Source organism: Sceloporus occidentalis, unplaced genomic scaffold, assembly GCF_023333645.1.
Source record: "Sceloporus occidentalis isolate IW3139 unplaced genomic scaffold, rSceOcc1.0.p SCAF_6, whole genome shotgun sequence".
Lineage (NCBI taxonomy): Eukaryota > Metazoa > Chordata > Lepidosauria > Squamata > Phrynosomatidae > Sceloporus > Sceloporus occidentalis.
The window spans coordinates 3,357,846-3,373,245 of NW_028316986.1; the positions used below are offsets into that span (position 1 = coordinate 3,357,846).

A 15,400-nucleotide genomic window follows, 5' to 3' on the forward strand; every position below is an offset into this window, starting at 1 on the left:
TGGGAAGTTCTTCCTAATGTTTAGTGGAATCTCTTTGCAATCTGATTTTGTTGTCTCCATCTGAAATAATTTTGTATGTTAATCAAATTTTGTCTTCTCACTAATCACACTAACTTTCTTTTCAAGTAGGCATGGCTCTGATGACCATGGTGTTTTTTCTAGAAATAAAGGAAATCGTATTATTGGAAGTTCAACATTAGCAACTTCCTTTATACAAACTGCAGCTGTCAGTAAAATGCAGCTATTTAGTTCATTAGATAATAAATGGAAATTCAGTGTAGGCCCTGGAATGGTCTAAGTAGAATTTCTTGTTTATGGAGCCCAGTTCTATCACTTGCTACAAAGAGATGCTGGAATCCATCAGCTAAAGATCTGTGAAGCTTTCCTCCACTGTAGACTGCCTGCTATATCTTTTTAAGATTGTATATCAGGGATGCTTTGATTTAGATTTCCTGCATGGCAGAATGGGGTTGGACTGGATGGCCCTTGCTGTCTCTTCCAACTCTAGGATTCTATGATTCTAATTTATAGCTGGAAGGTGTGTCAAAATCTTAGGATGGCTTGGAATTGGAACCAGTTCTAGTGCAGAACAACAACTTTGCTTCTTTAAAATTTTGGGGGCACATGTTTGATATATGTAGAATAATTTTTCCGCAAACAGAAGCATTACTTTTAACTGTAATCTTCCAGAAGCTAACCTGCCATATAAACAGACTAAGTGTGAGCATTTTGTAATGAGCTTACATTTGCCAGCACAGCCTGGTCTGAATAAAGTGCTGCAGCCCTTAAGCACTTCAGTTAAAGTACAATTAAGAAAGATTAAGAAAAAAGGCAATTAAGAAAGAAAAGGCTTATTACCCATTTCCCCAATAAGTTTCTTCTCTCTTCAAATACCTTTAAAAAAAACAATTTAGTAAGTAGGTTTTTTTACAAAAGAGGACTAAACAAAGAATTACTCAACAAGCTGTTAAAGATTACTCAGAACAACAACAACAACAACAACAACAACAACAACTATTTCATACCCACCTCTCCTTATGGATCAAGGCAGGGGACAACAGATTAAACTACAGCAAAGATGATGATGATGATGATGATGATTAACACTTATTTATAGAGCGATGTAAAGTTTGCACAGCACTTTACATAGTAAGGGTCAAATAAGGGGGGAGGGGGGAGAATAAAAACCTGCCAAGCGGTGTACAATATAAAACAACAATGTCACATGATTAAAATATCTCTAAAATAATAGACATGTAACACAGTAAAAAATACAAACACCAATTTAAAAAAAAAAACAAAATCAGTTAAAACAGCATAATTTCAGTTTTAAAAGAAAACATATTAAAAACAACCAATTCATAATTTAAAAACTCATAATTTAAAAACATTTGGATAGGCCTTGGACTACGACTCTGGAGACGAGGGTCTGAATCCCTCCTTGGCCATGGAAGCCCACCTTGGGTAAGTCACACACTCTCAGCTCCAGAAAACCCTATGATAGATTCACCTTAGGGTCGACTTGAAGGCACATAATGACAACAATAACACAACAGACCTGCCAGATGAGACTGACGCCAACATTAAAAAAAATGTAGTTTTGCAAATACTGTTGTCAAGAAACTCCCACGGTAGATTAGCCTTTCAAGCAAGACTAGACTAGAGGAAGGAGGCATGTAAACCAGAGGAAGAAAAACGAATTACTGTATTTTCTGGCGTATAAGACTACTTTTTAACCCAGAAAAATCTTCTCAAAAGTTGGGGGTCGTCTTATACACCGGGTGTTGTCTTATAGGGCAGGAGAACCGGACTGGAGAATCTGCAGTCGCCACATATGGTGGGGGGAGCTCAAAAACAGCCATGGCTGCATCCCCACCGTATACGGCCATTGTATGAAAGCAGCTACCACTCTGATAGTCTTGGAGACAGGGAGGGCTGGGCAGGCAGGGAGAGCTGACCAATCCAAGCAGGCCTTGTATACAACAAGGTTTCCTGCTAAGTACCTGCATGTCATAAGCATTTGAATTAAAATGACCATATTGAAATCAAATCTGGTGTTTTTGAAAAAATTGATTTGGTAAGCGTTGGAAGAGGGGTAGTCTTATACCGCGAGTATATCCCAAACTCTATATTTTAATTGGAAAAGTTGGGGGTCGTCTTATACGCCAGAAAATACGGTAATTAAGATATGTAGATGACACCTTGCTACTAGCAGAAAATAGCACATGTCTTGAACGATTACTGAAGAAAGTCAAGGAAGAAAGTGGAAAGGCAGGTTTGAACATTAAGAAGATAAACTTATTTGAGATATGGTGCTGGATAATTCTTTGGTCTGCTAAAAAAGACCAATAAATCAGAACAAATTCAAATCTTCCTAGAAGCCAAGATGACGGAACTGAGGCTGTCGTATTTTGGCCATATCATGAGAATGCATGACTCTCTAGAAAAGACAATAATGCTTGGAAAGGTAGAAGGCAGCAGAAAGAGAGGAAGAGCAATGCCAGATGGATAGACTCATTCAAGGAAGCCATGGCCCTGAGGCTCCATGACCAGAGCAGGGCTGTTGATCATAGGGTGCCTTGGAGGTCTCTTACTCATAGGGTCACCATACATTGAAGTTGGTCTGATGGCAGTTAACAACAACAAAGGTTAGCCACAACAAAAACAGTGGGAAGGGCATAAATGTGTTCTCTGCTGCCCCAGAGAGTAGGACCAGGTCTGATGATTTCAAGCTACAAGAGTGGATTTCAATTGAATATTAGAAGAAACTTCTTGGCAGTAGGAGCTTCAATGGAACCAGTTTCCCAGAAGTGGTGGGGTCTCCTTTTCTGGAGGTTTTCAAAAACAGGCTTCAAAAAATCTAGGGATATTCTAACTGAGGGGCTGGGTGGTTGGATTCAATTCCATGGGAGTACCTACCAGCTCTATGATTTTTGGTTGACTTCATTTTCCTTGCCTTCTGCTCCCATATCTGTATTTGAAACTGTTTCCCCACAATTGTCTTGTGGGAGAGGAATGTTTTTGTTACAAGGAAATAACAAATGACCCACAGAAGTAACTTGAAGGGGGAGAGTTGTAATGATATTTGCATTTCCCCCCAAAGTGAACCGCATAAGCTTTGATCCCAGAAACAGACAATGTTTGCTTTCCAAGCTCTTGTACAGCCACCTGGGTTGTGACACGCTCGATTAGAAACAAAAGTGTGTCGTTTGTTGATCCCTTCTGAAAACATCAGATCCTGATATAACCACCCCAAAGTTTCTTTTCATCGTTTCTTTAAATAATTTAATTGGATATATAATGTGGGATTGAAAAGAAAGAGAAAAGGGGAGAATAAAAAAGGACAGGAAAGAATTAGAAGGGAGAATTCTTAGGATATGAACAAGGGCTAGGCAAGTACGTTAATATAAACTCACCATGTTTGCAAAAAGAGAGCCAGTGTGGTGTAGTGGTGTGAGCATTGAATTATGGTCTAGAGACAAGGGTTTGAATCCCTGATCAGCCCTGGGTTGTCCTGGGCAAGGCACACTCTCTCAGCCTTCAAGGGAGGCAAAGACAAGAAAACCCTGTGGTAGGGTCGCCATAAGTCAGAAATGACTTGAAGTCACACAACAATAACAACATTTGCAAAAATACATTTTCTTGAAGTTGGCACCTGTAACTTAAAATATACATTAGTGTGTAGCCAAAGTAGTAAGATCTTCTGGCCATTGAACAATAGATGGTGAATGTTTTATCGTCTCAACCTGGGATTACTGATTGTTTTGCCAAAGTAAAAGAACGCGGGATCCAACTATGTTGATGCTCAGATCCCCCCAGGAATATAATTTTAAACATGCGCGCACACCAATGCCAATGATGTTTCTAATATAAAATTAACGTGTTGTAATACATCCAGTAGGAAAAGATGATGACCACAACACAGGTAGATTGTCTCCAGCAAGGAAGCCCTGGCTTTGAAAGACCTGGCTAGGGCTGTTGATGGCAGGGGGACTTGAAGGTCTGCCATTAAGAGGGCTGTCACAACATGAAAACAATTTGATGGCAATTAATAACATTATATCCAACAGAAAAGCGATAACCACTGAACACACGCACATCATTGTCACAAAGAAGCACTGTCTGTATTACATCCTCACCACTTAGCTGAAGCAGACCATTTCTTTCTAAAAAGGCATAAGCTTCTTTTCATCATAAGAGATTTGAATATTGAGGCTGTGCAATGTTTCCCAACTGAAGGTCTAATGATATTTTATGGGAAATATGTAGCCAGAGCCAATGTGGTACAATGGTTTGAGTACTGGGCTAGGACTCCAAGAGACCAAGGCTTGAATCTCTGGTTTGCCATGGAAGCCCACTGGTGACCTTGGGTAAGTCACGTTTTCTCTGCCCCAGGATACAACTGCACTGTACAAGTAATGTCATTTGATCCCACTTTAACTGTCATGATTCCATGCTACAGAATCCTGGGACTGGTAATTTTTGGAGGCATCAGACAATGGACAATAGAGTGGGCTGCCTTGTATTGGTGGATGAAGAACCTGGCAAACTTAGGCCTAAATGAGTGCCCCATATGTTTCCCCCACTCCATGCAGTTCACCCCTAAGATTAGTGGTCTCCATTCAGAAACTCTTAGAATTGCATTCATTGTATTCTGTACTCCCTGCTTCCTGGAGTGGTAGTAGATGTCTATGGAAGCCATATACCAGGTTATACTAGGTTATTGTCCTCAGGAGGAGGATACTGAAGAGACTATCTGCATCAATGTGTATGGCATACTGGAGAAACTCATATTTGATGAGCTAAGAAGGCAAGATGAGGAAACAGTGCATGATTTATTCAGCTATGGCAGGAGTGAGCAACTATGGAAGGATAGAAGGGCACATAGACCTCCCCAGGAGACCGTGAAGGGCCTCATTTCCGACACACACACACACACCCCAAAAATAATGTACAAAAAATGCTCTCTAGAGGATATGGCAGCATTTCCACCATGGTTTGGAGGGGCCTTCTCAAATAAAAAGAAGTGAGCAGAAGTCATCTCCTTATTCACTTTCTGTATCAAAAAAAGGCCTCCCTAGACCTTAACTGGCTGAGGAGGGTGCAAAATGTGGTGGAAATGTTCCTGAACACTCCCCAGAGGGCATTTTAGGGCCTTTCAGGGCCAAAAAATGGATTTGAAAATGTTTACAATTCTTTTTTTTTTTTTTTTGGGGGGGGGGGGGAAATCAAAATTTTATTTACTCCCAAGGAGTACAGCAGGAGCTCTAAACAAAGTGGAAAAGCCCTCCACATCCCCTCGAGAGCATTAGAAAGCATTCTGGAACAAAGCTTTTTTTTGACCCAAGGGGCCCTGGTAGGCCACATGTGGCCCATGGGTAGCACTATGTCCACCCCTGAGCTATGGGATACTCACTTTATCATTCATAAGCTGGTGGTTCAGCGGTGTCCACATGCTCATCTTGGTTTGCATCTTGGGGCCCTCCAGGTTTTTAGGAGGTGCAAATGCCATTCTTCCTCCTGCAGGAGATGACACAGAATGAATCAGGTCAGATTCTCAAGTCACAGTAGTCGTTTCAAGGCTTTGCTGCAAATGCTAAAATTGTATAAGAAAAATATTAATGCCTCTTTTCTTAATCTCCAATATGAGAAATACACCTCTGACAACTCTGTCCCCATATATAATCTCAAGGGTCATGAAAAGAAATTTCTATTTTAATTATGAAATCAAATTTATTTTTCTACATTTCTGAAATGAAATGAGACTTACACGGGGTCTTTCGTCTCGCACTGCAAACAAGATGCAGTGGCCCCTTGGTATCTGCTGGGGTTTTGTTCCAGGACCACTCCACTCTGGATACCAACATCTGTGGAAATCCCATTAAATACAGTGGCATAGTAAAATGGTGACCCTTATATAAAATGGTAAAATCAAGGTTTGTTTTAGGGGAGATACATAAATATTTACTGTATATACCCATGCATAAGTTTAGAAATTTTAGTCATAAAATTGACTCAAAAAACCTAGATCAACCCATTCATGGGTCAGTGTAAGTACTATACTAACCCTTATCAAAAAGGGAACCATGCCCTGGTGAACGGTGAGAGCTTAAACTCTTCTCAGAGCACCTGAAAGAGCCCCCTTTACTATCTCATCCATCCAACTTTTAGGATGAATACAAATGGTTACACCTGTCAAAAATGTAAAGATATTTAGCATCATTTTCCTTTGCTTCATCCTTTACAACATCCTTTGCTAGATCCTTAGTACACATGTTGCTAAGTTTTACCCTTGACCTATCCACAGTTACATCAAAATCCATAATTTTGGATCCAAAACCTGCCCTTGACTTATAAATGAGGTTGACTTATAGTCAAGTATATTGCAGCCATGGATAGTTGAGTCTGTGAACCCAAAGGACTGACTGTAGTTGTTTGTATATCTGTCTACATATGCATATGTCTTTGTGCGTACCCACTTGTCTCTACAATTGTTATGTATGAACCAAACATTGATTCACATACATTTGAGGTCAATAAATCCTCCCGTTGTTCATTGAACCTCAGAACACAGCTACTTTGTTGGGAACTGTTACAATGTTTATACCAGATGTACAAAATGGAACTGAAAAAGCAGGATGCAAATAAAGTGGAGGAAGAGGAGGAGATGATAATGGAGAAAATGAAGGAGGTGGAGGAAGAGGGGGGAAAATAAGATAAAATAAGGAGGAGGAGGAGGTGATCAAAACAGAGAAGAAGATGAAGGAAGAGAAGGAAAATAATGGAGGAGGAAGAAGATGAGGAGGAGAACAGAAGGAAGGTAAAATGGAGGAGGAGGTGATCAAAATGGAGGGGAAAATGAAGAAAGAGGAAGAGGCAGAGGGGAAGAGAAAAATAGAGAAGATGGAGAAGGAAGAAGAGAAGGAGAGGAAAGAAGATAAAATGGAGGAGGAGGAGAGAGAGAAGACAAAATGATGGAAGTGGAGATAAATATGGAAGAGGAAATAGAGGAAAGTGAAAGAGGAGAAGCAGGAAGAAGAAGAGAATGACAAAGAGGAAGAGGAGATGATGATGAGGAGGAGGAGGAGGAGGAGGAGGGTATTGGAAAAAGTGAACATAGGCTCCAAAGATGATCCAAAATTCAAATCTTATGATCAAATAAATACTTTTGTGAAACAAGCCAGAGAGCTGGGAAGGCAACTGGGTGCTCCATCTCAGCCTTCCCAATGTGAGTTGGGGCATCTAGGAGGATGTGAAGATGACAGATGGAAATAGAGCATGCAGATCACAGAGGAAGAAATCCTTGGCCTACATTTGAAAGAAAGAATCAGCTTTTCTGAGTGCTGTTTCACACATGACAGAGCAACACATCTCAGTTTGCCAAGATCTTCAACGGGGAGATCTTCAACGGGGAGATCAGCCAATCCCAGCACATAGGTCTGTGTGCATAATGTGCTAAGTTTTCTTTTAGTTTCTCCACACCCCGAAAACCCGCAAACACCTGTTTGTCATCCGTCAGCACTAGCTGACATTTTTATGGGTGAAAATCTTTAGAAACAGGTAGAGGTGAGGCTATATCCTAAATTGCGTCTGAAGTACTCAACAAGGCTATTAAGCAACTGTTCAAACACTCACCGGTGTTTGCTTTATGGCTTTTGTTATTGCTTTATGGCTCTCCTGATTGAGAGGGAGGTTGTAACAAAAGGGAAAGTAACTTTCACTGATACAGAGTAGAGATGGTTACCTGGGTACACTTACAAAGGAGTGGAAACATAAAACACAGGCCAACCCTCCAACACAGAGAGGTAAAATACACCATCAGATGTTTATTATGGTTCCTTTTACATTATATAGTTATTATAGCACATTGGCTGCCATGGCTACATCCTAAGGAATCCTGGGATTCGTACAATGGCGATACAATAGAGCTCTTTAGCAGAAATGACAAATCCTCTTTGCACATCCTCCCACCTGGAAGCCTTGCCACTCAACAGAACAATACACCAATTAACATGGAAATCACTCCTCCCAACCCAGGGTCACAAAGTATATATATATATATATATATATATATATATATATAGAGAGAGAGAGAGAGAGAGAGAGAGAGAGAGCCCACTCACTTCCATCTGCAGATGCCAGCCACAGATGCTAGCAAAACACTCTTCTAGAACATGGCCACATAGGCCGGAAAACCCACAAAAAACTATGGATGCCGGCTGTGAAAGTCTTCAACTTCACATCCTACGCCATAGTTTGCCAGTATATTTTGATGCTGAAACTCTGGTTTGGATATTACTACATGCTTACAAAAACTCATGCTGCCAACTTCTTCCTTTCAGTTAGTCTCAAAGGTGCTACAAGGTCTCTCTGCATTCAGTTATCCCAAACTGTGGTTTGGTGAGATGCCTAAACTCAGCTGCTGAAATCAATCAGAATGCAATCCCACTTGGTTTTTTTTCCTGGTCCTTCCTTTTTCTAAAGACACATTGAATGCATCTGTAGGTTCAGTAAACAATACGAGACACGAGAGAAGAGAACTGGTTCTTTTTAATCTAACCGGATGTGACTGCACAGCTCTGTCGGCAAATGCCATCCACAAATACTGCTCAGCTAGCAAATGTCATTGTAAATGAGTCACAAGGATGATTCCAAAATAACTACAGTACAGTAGGGATGGTACAGCACATCCTCTGCAGAGGAATCTTCGTACCGCTTGCTTGACCCCTCTGCAAATGAGTAGGCTTTATTACTCACAGGAAGCAAAGGAAAAGTTTGCCATTTTATATATATATATATATATATATATATATATATATATATATATGTTGTTACATGCCTTCAAGTCATTTCTGGCTTATGCCCATTGTCATGCCTCCAGAGCATCTTTGATGCTCTTGAGACATATACTTAGTTGAGATTATATAGGCTTTTCTGTGTATCAGTTTGGGAAGGGAAATAGAGATCTACAGCTTTAAGAAAGACAAGGCTTGTGGGAAATCCCAGGGTCTTATGTTGTCTCCCTCTAGTTAGTTTCGTTGTGTAGTAAGATTTCAGCCAAGTCAGACCTGGAGAGAGTATTTTCCTTTGATAAAAAGATAAGTCCACAGAAGAAGAAAGATAAAACCAAGAAGAAAGAGCAAGGTATTTAAGAAGGACTATTGAAAAAAAGGAGATCAGTTTCATGTTTTTATGTTTGTAACCAGTAAAACCTTTGAAAACTTAAGAAATTTGTGGACAAGTCTTTTGTTCTGGCTGTGATCCTGAGAGCCAGAGGCCTTACTACACCCAAAGTCCATAGCGTCGCTCTTGGGACAAAACACCCATCCTAAGGCAACCTTATTGTGGGGTTTTCTTGGCCAGATTTGTTCAGAAGGAGATGCCCATTGCCTTCTTCTGAGGCTGAGAGAGTATGGCTTGACCAAGGTCACCGAGTGGGTTTACATGGCCAAGCCAGGTTTCGAATCCAGGTCTCCAGAGTTGTAATCAAATGTTCAAACCACTACACCACAAGCTCTCTTATATATATTAGCTGACATCTCTTGACCAAGGCAAACATTTTTGATTAAAAGTCTGTCCTCACTCCCCATAAATCCTGATGAAAAAGCAAGACTTCGTTGGGCCGCAAGGGCAGCTGTAAGGCCACTGGCACAATTTGATAATGTTTAAGAAAGATGAACATGCTGTAACGTTTGTATCATCTTAACTAAGGGCATTAGACTGGCTTCTCAGATTGCACTAATCTAGGTTTAACCCTGCCAAAATGTTAAGATGGAATCTCACACAGATGCAGACCTACTTTATTAATGGTTTATTATGCCAATATGATTAAGGAAAATTGGAGGAAGCACTGTTTGGTCAAGGTTTTAGTTAAGGCACACACTTAACCTACTGATCGTAATCCATATGTTGACAATAAGTAGAATGGGTTTAGTGATGGGGGAAGTAACTCTGAATGGACTGGACTTTGTGTTGTTGTTGACTGTGTGGCAATTCACCAAGAAAACCAGGGTTTGGATGTTGGACTATGACTCTGGAAACCAGGGTTCGAATGCTGGCACAGCCATAAAACCCCGCTGGGTGACCTTGGGCAAGTCACACACTCTCAGCCTCAGGGGAAGGCAATGGCAAACCTCTTCTGAACAAATCTTGCCAAGAAAGTCCTGTGATAAGTTTGTCTTAGGGTCACCAGAAATGACTTGGAGGCACATGACAACAAACAACAAATCATTCATTCATTCATTCACATTTCTACTCCACTTTCATCCAAGCAGCTTGGGGAAATTCCATCTTTGCAACAACCCTGCAAAGTAGGCTGCGACAGAGAACAATGGTCCAACAAACCAAATGGAAAATGGATCTTTTTAGTCTGAACAATACAGCCTGGATGCTAAATTGGGTTACATTTTGCAAAATGTAAGCCCTGAAAAGTGCAACTCCATCCCACTGCAATGCACAGATAATGCATCCCTGAGAAATGATCATCCAACCTTTGTTTAAACGTTTCCAACAAACAGAGTCTATCACCTTTAGAGGGAGCCCATTCCACTCTCATCGCGTTTATCATCAGGGAGCTTTTCCTGGTCTCTAATTGGAATCTCCTTGTCATTTGAATTCATTGTTCAGGTCCTGTCTCCTGTAGAAATCAAAAACAAGCTTCCACCATCTTCTATGTGACAATCCTTCCAATATTTAAGGACGACTATCATACTGCCCCTCTATCCCCTCTTTGCTAGACTAAATATCTTTGGTATCAATAGCAGATTTGATGAGCATCCTCTTCCTTCATCCAACCCAAAAATATAAATTAACGCCAGACCCAGGAAAGATCTTGGATACATAATGATGAGGAAGCAGCATGACCAGGTGTCATAACCGCAAAGGAGGACAAGGCACTGCAAAATGTAGGACATTCACAAAAAGTGCAGGATATTACAAAATAAAAGCTAAAAATACTACTATAAATATAAACTCATGCTTCTTAGTCATGTTCAAAGTGGAAGACGTTTTGAAATGCCTCCTGGACAGAAGATTGAAATGTAGGACATGTCCGGGAAAGGGTCACCAAATGAGGAGCCACTGATGAACACTCATTAGGCTAAAATCCACTTAATGGGAGAATCACCGAGTCCACATTTCTCCAGCTTTTCTGCAGATCTCGATGAAGGATTCCTGACATCAAGACACACGACACCCAAAGCACTCCCCTGATCTACCTAGCCTATAAATCTCTTTCTCAAAAGAGACAGACAGAGAGATTAGCCTGGCATGATTTGTTTTTGAGAAACCCATGTGGGCTCTTAGTAAAAACAACAGTCTTTTCTTAGTGTTTATCTATTTATTTTGAGTTGTTTTAGCCATTCATATGTCCCCCCCTTTTTCCAATAATGGGACTCAAGGTGGCTGATTAAAACCTATACCAACAAAAGGCATAAATATAAGTGATTTTTTTAAAAACCATTAAAACATTTGTAAAGTTAAAACCATTAAAATGTATTAAAAGCCTGTGTGTTGTCAAGCCATCTGTTGACTTATGGTGACCCCACAAATTTCACAGGGTTTTCTTAGGCAAGGAATAGCAGCAGCTGGTTTTGCCAGTCCCTTTCTTTGAAACAGACCTTCCAGCACCTGGGATTCCTTGGAAGTCTCCCATCCAAATACTAACCAGGGCTGACCCTGCTTAGCTTCCAAAATCAGACAAGATCTGGTGTCTTTAGAATATTTAGGCATTATTTAAAAAGGGGAAAAAAGCACAGCACCCCAGGAGAAGCCCATCCTTGTCAGTTTATAAAATTTTAATGACACAAGAGCATCCTAGCTTCCTGGTAGAAGGAAAGCAAGGATGCAACAACCATCCTGGCCTCCCTAGCCAGGGGCTTGCAAAATCTGAGAGCAGCCACTGAGAAAGTCTCCTCCCTTGTTCCCATTAAACAAAGCTGAAGAGCACAGTGGAACACAGAGGGAGGCCTCTCTTGAAGATCTGAGAGCTCTAATGAGTCAACAGTGTGATGTAGCAGCTAAAAAACCCAATGTGATTCTGGGCTGCATCAATAGACATATAGTGTCTAGATCAAGGGAAGTAATAGTGCCACTCTATTTTGCTCTGGTCAGGCCCCACCTGGAATACTGTGTCCAGTTCTGGGCACCACAATTAAAAAGGAGGTTGAGAAAGTGGAGTGTGTCCAAAGGAAGCCGACTAAAATGGTGAAGGGTCTGGAAACCATGAAGCCATACGAAGAGAGACTTAAGAAGCTGGGGGTGTTTATCCTGGAGAAGAGAAGGTTAAGAGGTGATATGATGGCCATGTTTTAATAATTGAAAGGGTGTCGTATTCAGGATGGAGCAAGCTTGTTTTCTGCTGCTCCAGAGACTAGAACACAGAGCAATGGATTTAAGATACAGAAAAAGAGATTCCACCTCAACATTGGGAAGAACTTCCTGACAGTGAGAGCTGTTTGACAGTGGAACACGTTCCCTTGGAGGGTGGTGGAGTCTCCTTCTTTGGAGGTCTTTAAACTGATGGCCATCTGTCGGCGGTGCATTGATTGTGAGTTCCTGCATGGCAGGGGTTGGACTGGATGGGCCTTACGGTCTCTTCCAACTCTATGGTTCTATGGAAACCATGAAGCCCTATGAGGAGAGGGAGCTGGGGATGTTTAGCGTGGAGAAGACAAGGTTAAGAGGTGATACAATAGCCCTGTTTAAATATTTGAAGGGATGTCATATTGAGGAGGGAGCAAGTTTGTTTTATGCTGCTCCAGAGACTAAGACAGAGAACTATGGATGCAAGTTCCAGGAAAAGACATTCCACCTCAACATTAGTAGGAACCTCCTGACAGTAGGAGCTGTTGGCCAGTTGAAGATGCTGCCTTGGAGGATGATGGAGTCTCCTTTGGAAGTTTTGAAACAGAGGCTGGATGGCCATCTGCCACAGGGAGGGCTTGGACTGTGTCTTCCTGCATGGACAAATGGGGTGAGCCTTGATGGCCCTTGAGGCCCCTTCCAGCTCTACGATTCTGCTATTTGCAGACTGGCTCTTTAATTATCTGTTCTACAATGTTTCCCAGTATTTTCCCTCTCTTTTCTTTTTCTTTTAATATGTGGGTGTAGTTTAACTAATTATTATTGTTAGTTAATAGTGTGTTTATTCATTAATACAAATATATTTTAAAAAATTTAAAAAATTCCAGTACTAACTTCCAGCTTGACAGGTTTCTTGCTTTCTCTCTCCTTTCTGTTAAAGAGGAGAACCACATTTCTCTGCCTCGGTTGTATAGAGACCTGGCATGGCTTCCAGGAATTCTCAACTATTATAGACGGAGGCTCTGAGATTGCATTTGCAAGTTCCTTTTCTGCTCTTGGATGCCGTTTATCTGGCCCTGGAGATGTGAATTCAATTGAAGTAACCAAGTGTTCCCATACCACCACTTTAGCTATTTGGGCTGAAGTTCTCTCACTCTATCATCTATTTGCTTTTCACTCAGGTAAGCTCTGCTTTCCTCCAGAGAGAAGACCCATTAGCCATTTCCCGTCTTCTCCACACACTGAAGCGACAGTTTCCTCGTTCTTTCTCTTCTGCCAAACAATCATTTTTCAAACCTTCTTCCTTGCAAGCCTGAACCCATTTTGAGCTTTAGCATTCCTGACCTTCTTCTTATACATTCTGGCTACTTGTAGCTAGTCTTCTTTGGTAATTTGCTTCTTCTCCCTTGACTCTTTTAATCTCAACTATATCTGTAATCTACGTATGCTGCTATCATTTTTAGCCAAGTGTTCTCAATCTGCTTTTCATGCTCCCAGGGGTCATTCAGACTTTTTTTGGCACAACTATGTGAATAATCTCACTCACGCATTCCTGTTTCGTTGCTCACACTATTTTATTTTTTATCGGAACCACATCTCTGCAAGCTCTGTGGCTCACACATGTCGGCACCTGAATGAAGATGCAGTTGATAATAGGGAACGACAACTACGAACATATAAACAACATCAGTTAGAACGCATCAGTTAAAAACACACATCCATTTGATGATGCGGATGGATTCGAAACACATTCAAGGCATGCAAAGTTTTATCTGGGTTTATCCCAGTTCTATTTGCATCAGTTATTCACACAGCTGACAAGAGAAATCTTTTAGAAAAATGTGGAAGAATATGGTATATACTGGACTATACGTCGACCTCATGTATAAGTCGAAAGCAGGTTTTGGGGCCAGAATTGTGGGTTTTGATATGACCCATGGACAAGTCGAGGGTAAAACCTAGAGTCGTGTAACAAAAGATCTAAAGGATGAAGCAAAGGAAAGTAATGCCAAATAAGTTACAAAATTCCAGCCAGCATCACTGTGCTCCCACTAAAGGCTACTAAAGGCTGGATGATGGATGAGAGAGTAGACAGTAGAGGATGGTCAGTGCTTTCAGGACAGATTATGCGCTTGCATTTCACCAAGGGATGGTTGCTTTTTAAGTAAGTGTTAAAGTACAGTACTTACATTGACCGGTGGACAAATCAATAAAGTTGGGTCAATTTTTTGACTAACATTTCTAGACTTATACATGAGTTTATACAGTACCTGAGATTGATTATCCCAGGTTAAGTGGGTCTTTGGCAACCCCATCACCCCCCCCCCCAAACTTAACAAGATACATTCAAAATGCCTGTGAATAACAAAGCCTTGCTCCACTCTGGGGCCATAACAAACTACAGTTCCCAGAATTCCATAGCATTGAGCCAGGGCAGTTAAAGCAGTGTCAAACTGGGTTGTTTCTGCAGTGTGGATGCAGCCACCATCTGAATAACCCCTCAGTCATCATATCTCCTTCCTTCCTGTTTGGTCTGAAAACCTAATCATGAATAATAATAATAATAATAATAATAACAATTTATTTTTATACCGCTCTGCAGTTGGAGTGAGGCATTTTAACATAAGAGTAGAATACTATACAGAATACAATAAAAATACAAAATAAAACCCATCATCCCTCCCTCCCACAGAAAGCTTAAAACCCCCAATTAACAATAACAGTGATAAAATAATATCCAATGATAAAAACAACACTAAGACGATGGGGGTCCCCAGGTAGTCCATATGGGGGGGTCCATATTAACGGGGGCCAAGTGAGTTAATCAGGGAAGTTAAGCTCATCCCGGTTTTAGTGATGTCTATTAAACCATACCTGTCTCTATTTATGTATTTTGTATGCTGCCTTTCTGCAAGAGAGGGACCCAAGGCAGCTCACAGAAGGAAATCACCACCACCTTCCCTTCTCCTTCTGTGTCGTGTCTTTTGAGATTGTAATCCTGAGGGCAGGGAACCGTCCAATTAAATAGATTGTATGTACATTTACAGAGCTTTAGAAATAAAGGTTAATAATAATTAATAATAATAATAAGTGATTT

General features: G+C 40.9%; 1 protein-coding gene across 1 annotated transcript in view; it reads right to left on the minus strand.

Annotated features, from left to right (window-relative positions):
- LOC149310333 (F-box only protein 16-like) overlaps positions 1 to 15,400 on the minus strand; it is a 34,685-nt gene that overhangs the window by 18,352 nt on the left and 933 nt on the right. The window contains 4 exon segments of the mRNA XM_089528739.1: positions 859 to 894; positions 5,417 to 5,520; positions 10,528 to 10,636; positions 15,178 to 15,301. Coding sequence (XP_089384865.1) covers positions 859 to 894; positions 5,417 to 5,520; positions 10,528 to 10,609 — 222 coding nt within the window. The 5' untranslated portion in view covers positions 10,610 to 10,636; positions 15,178 to 15,301.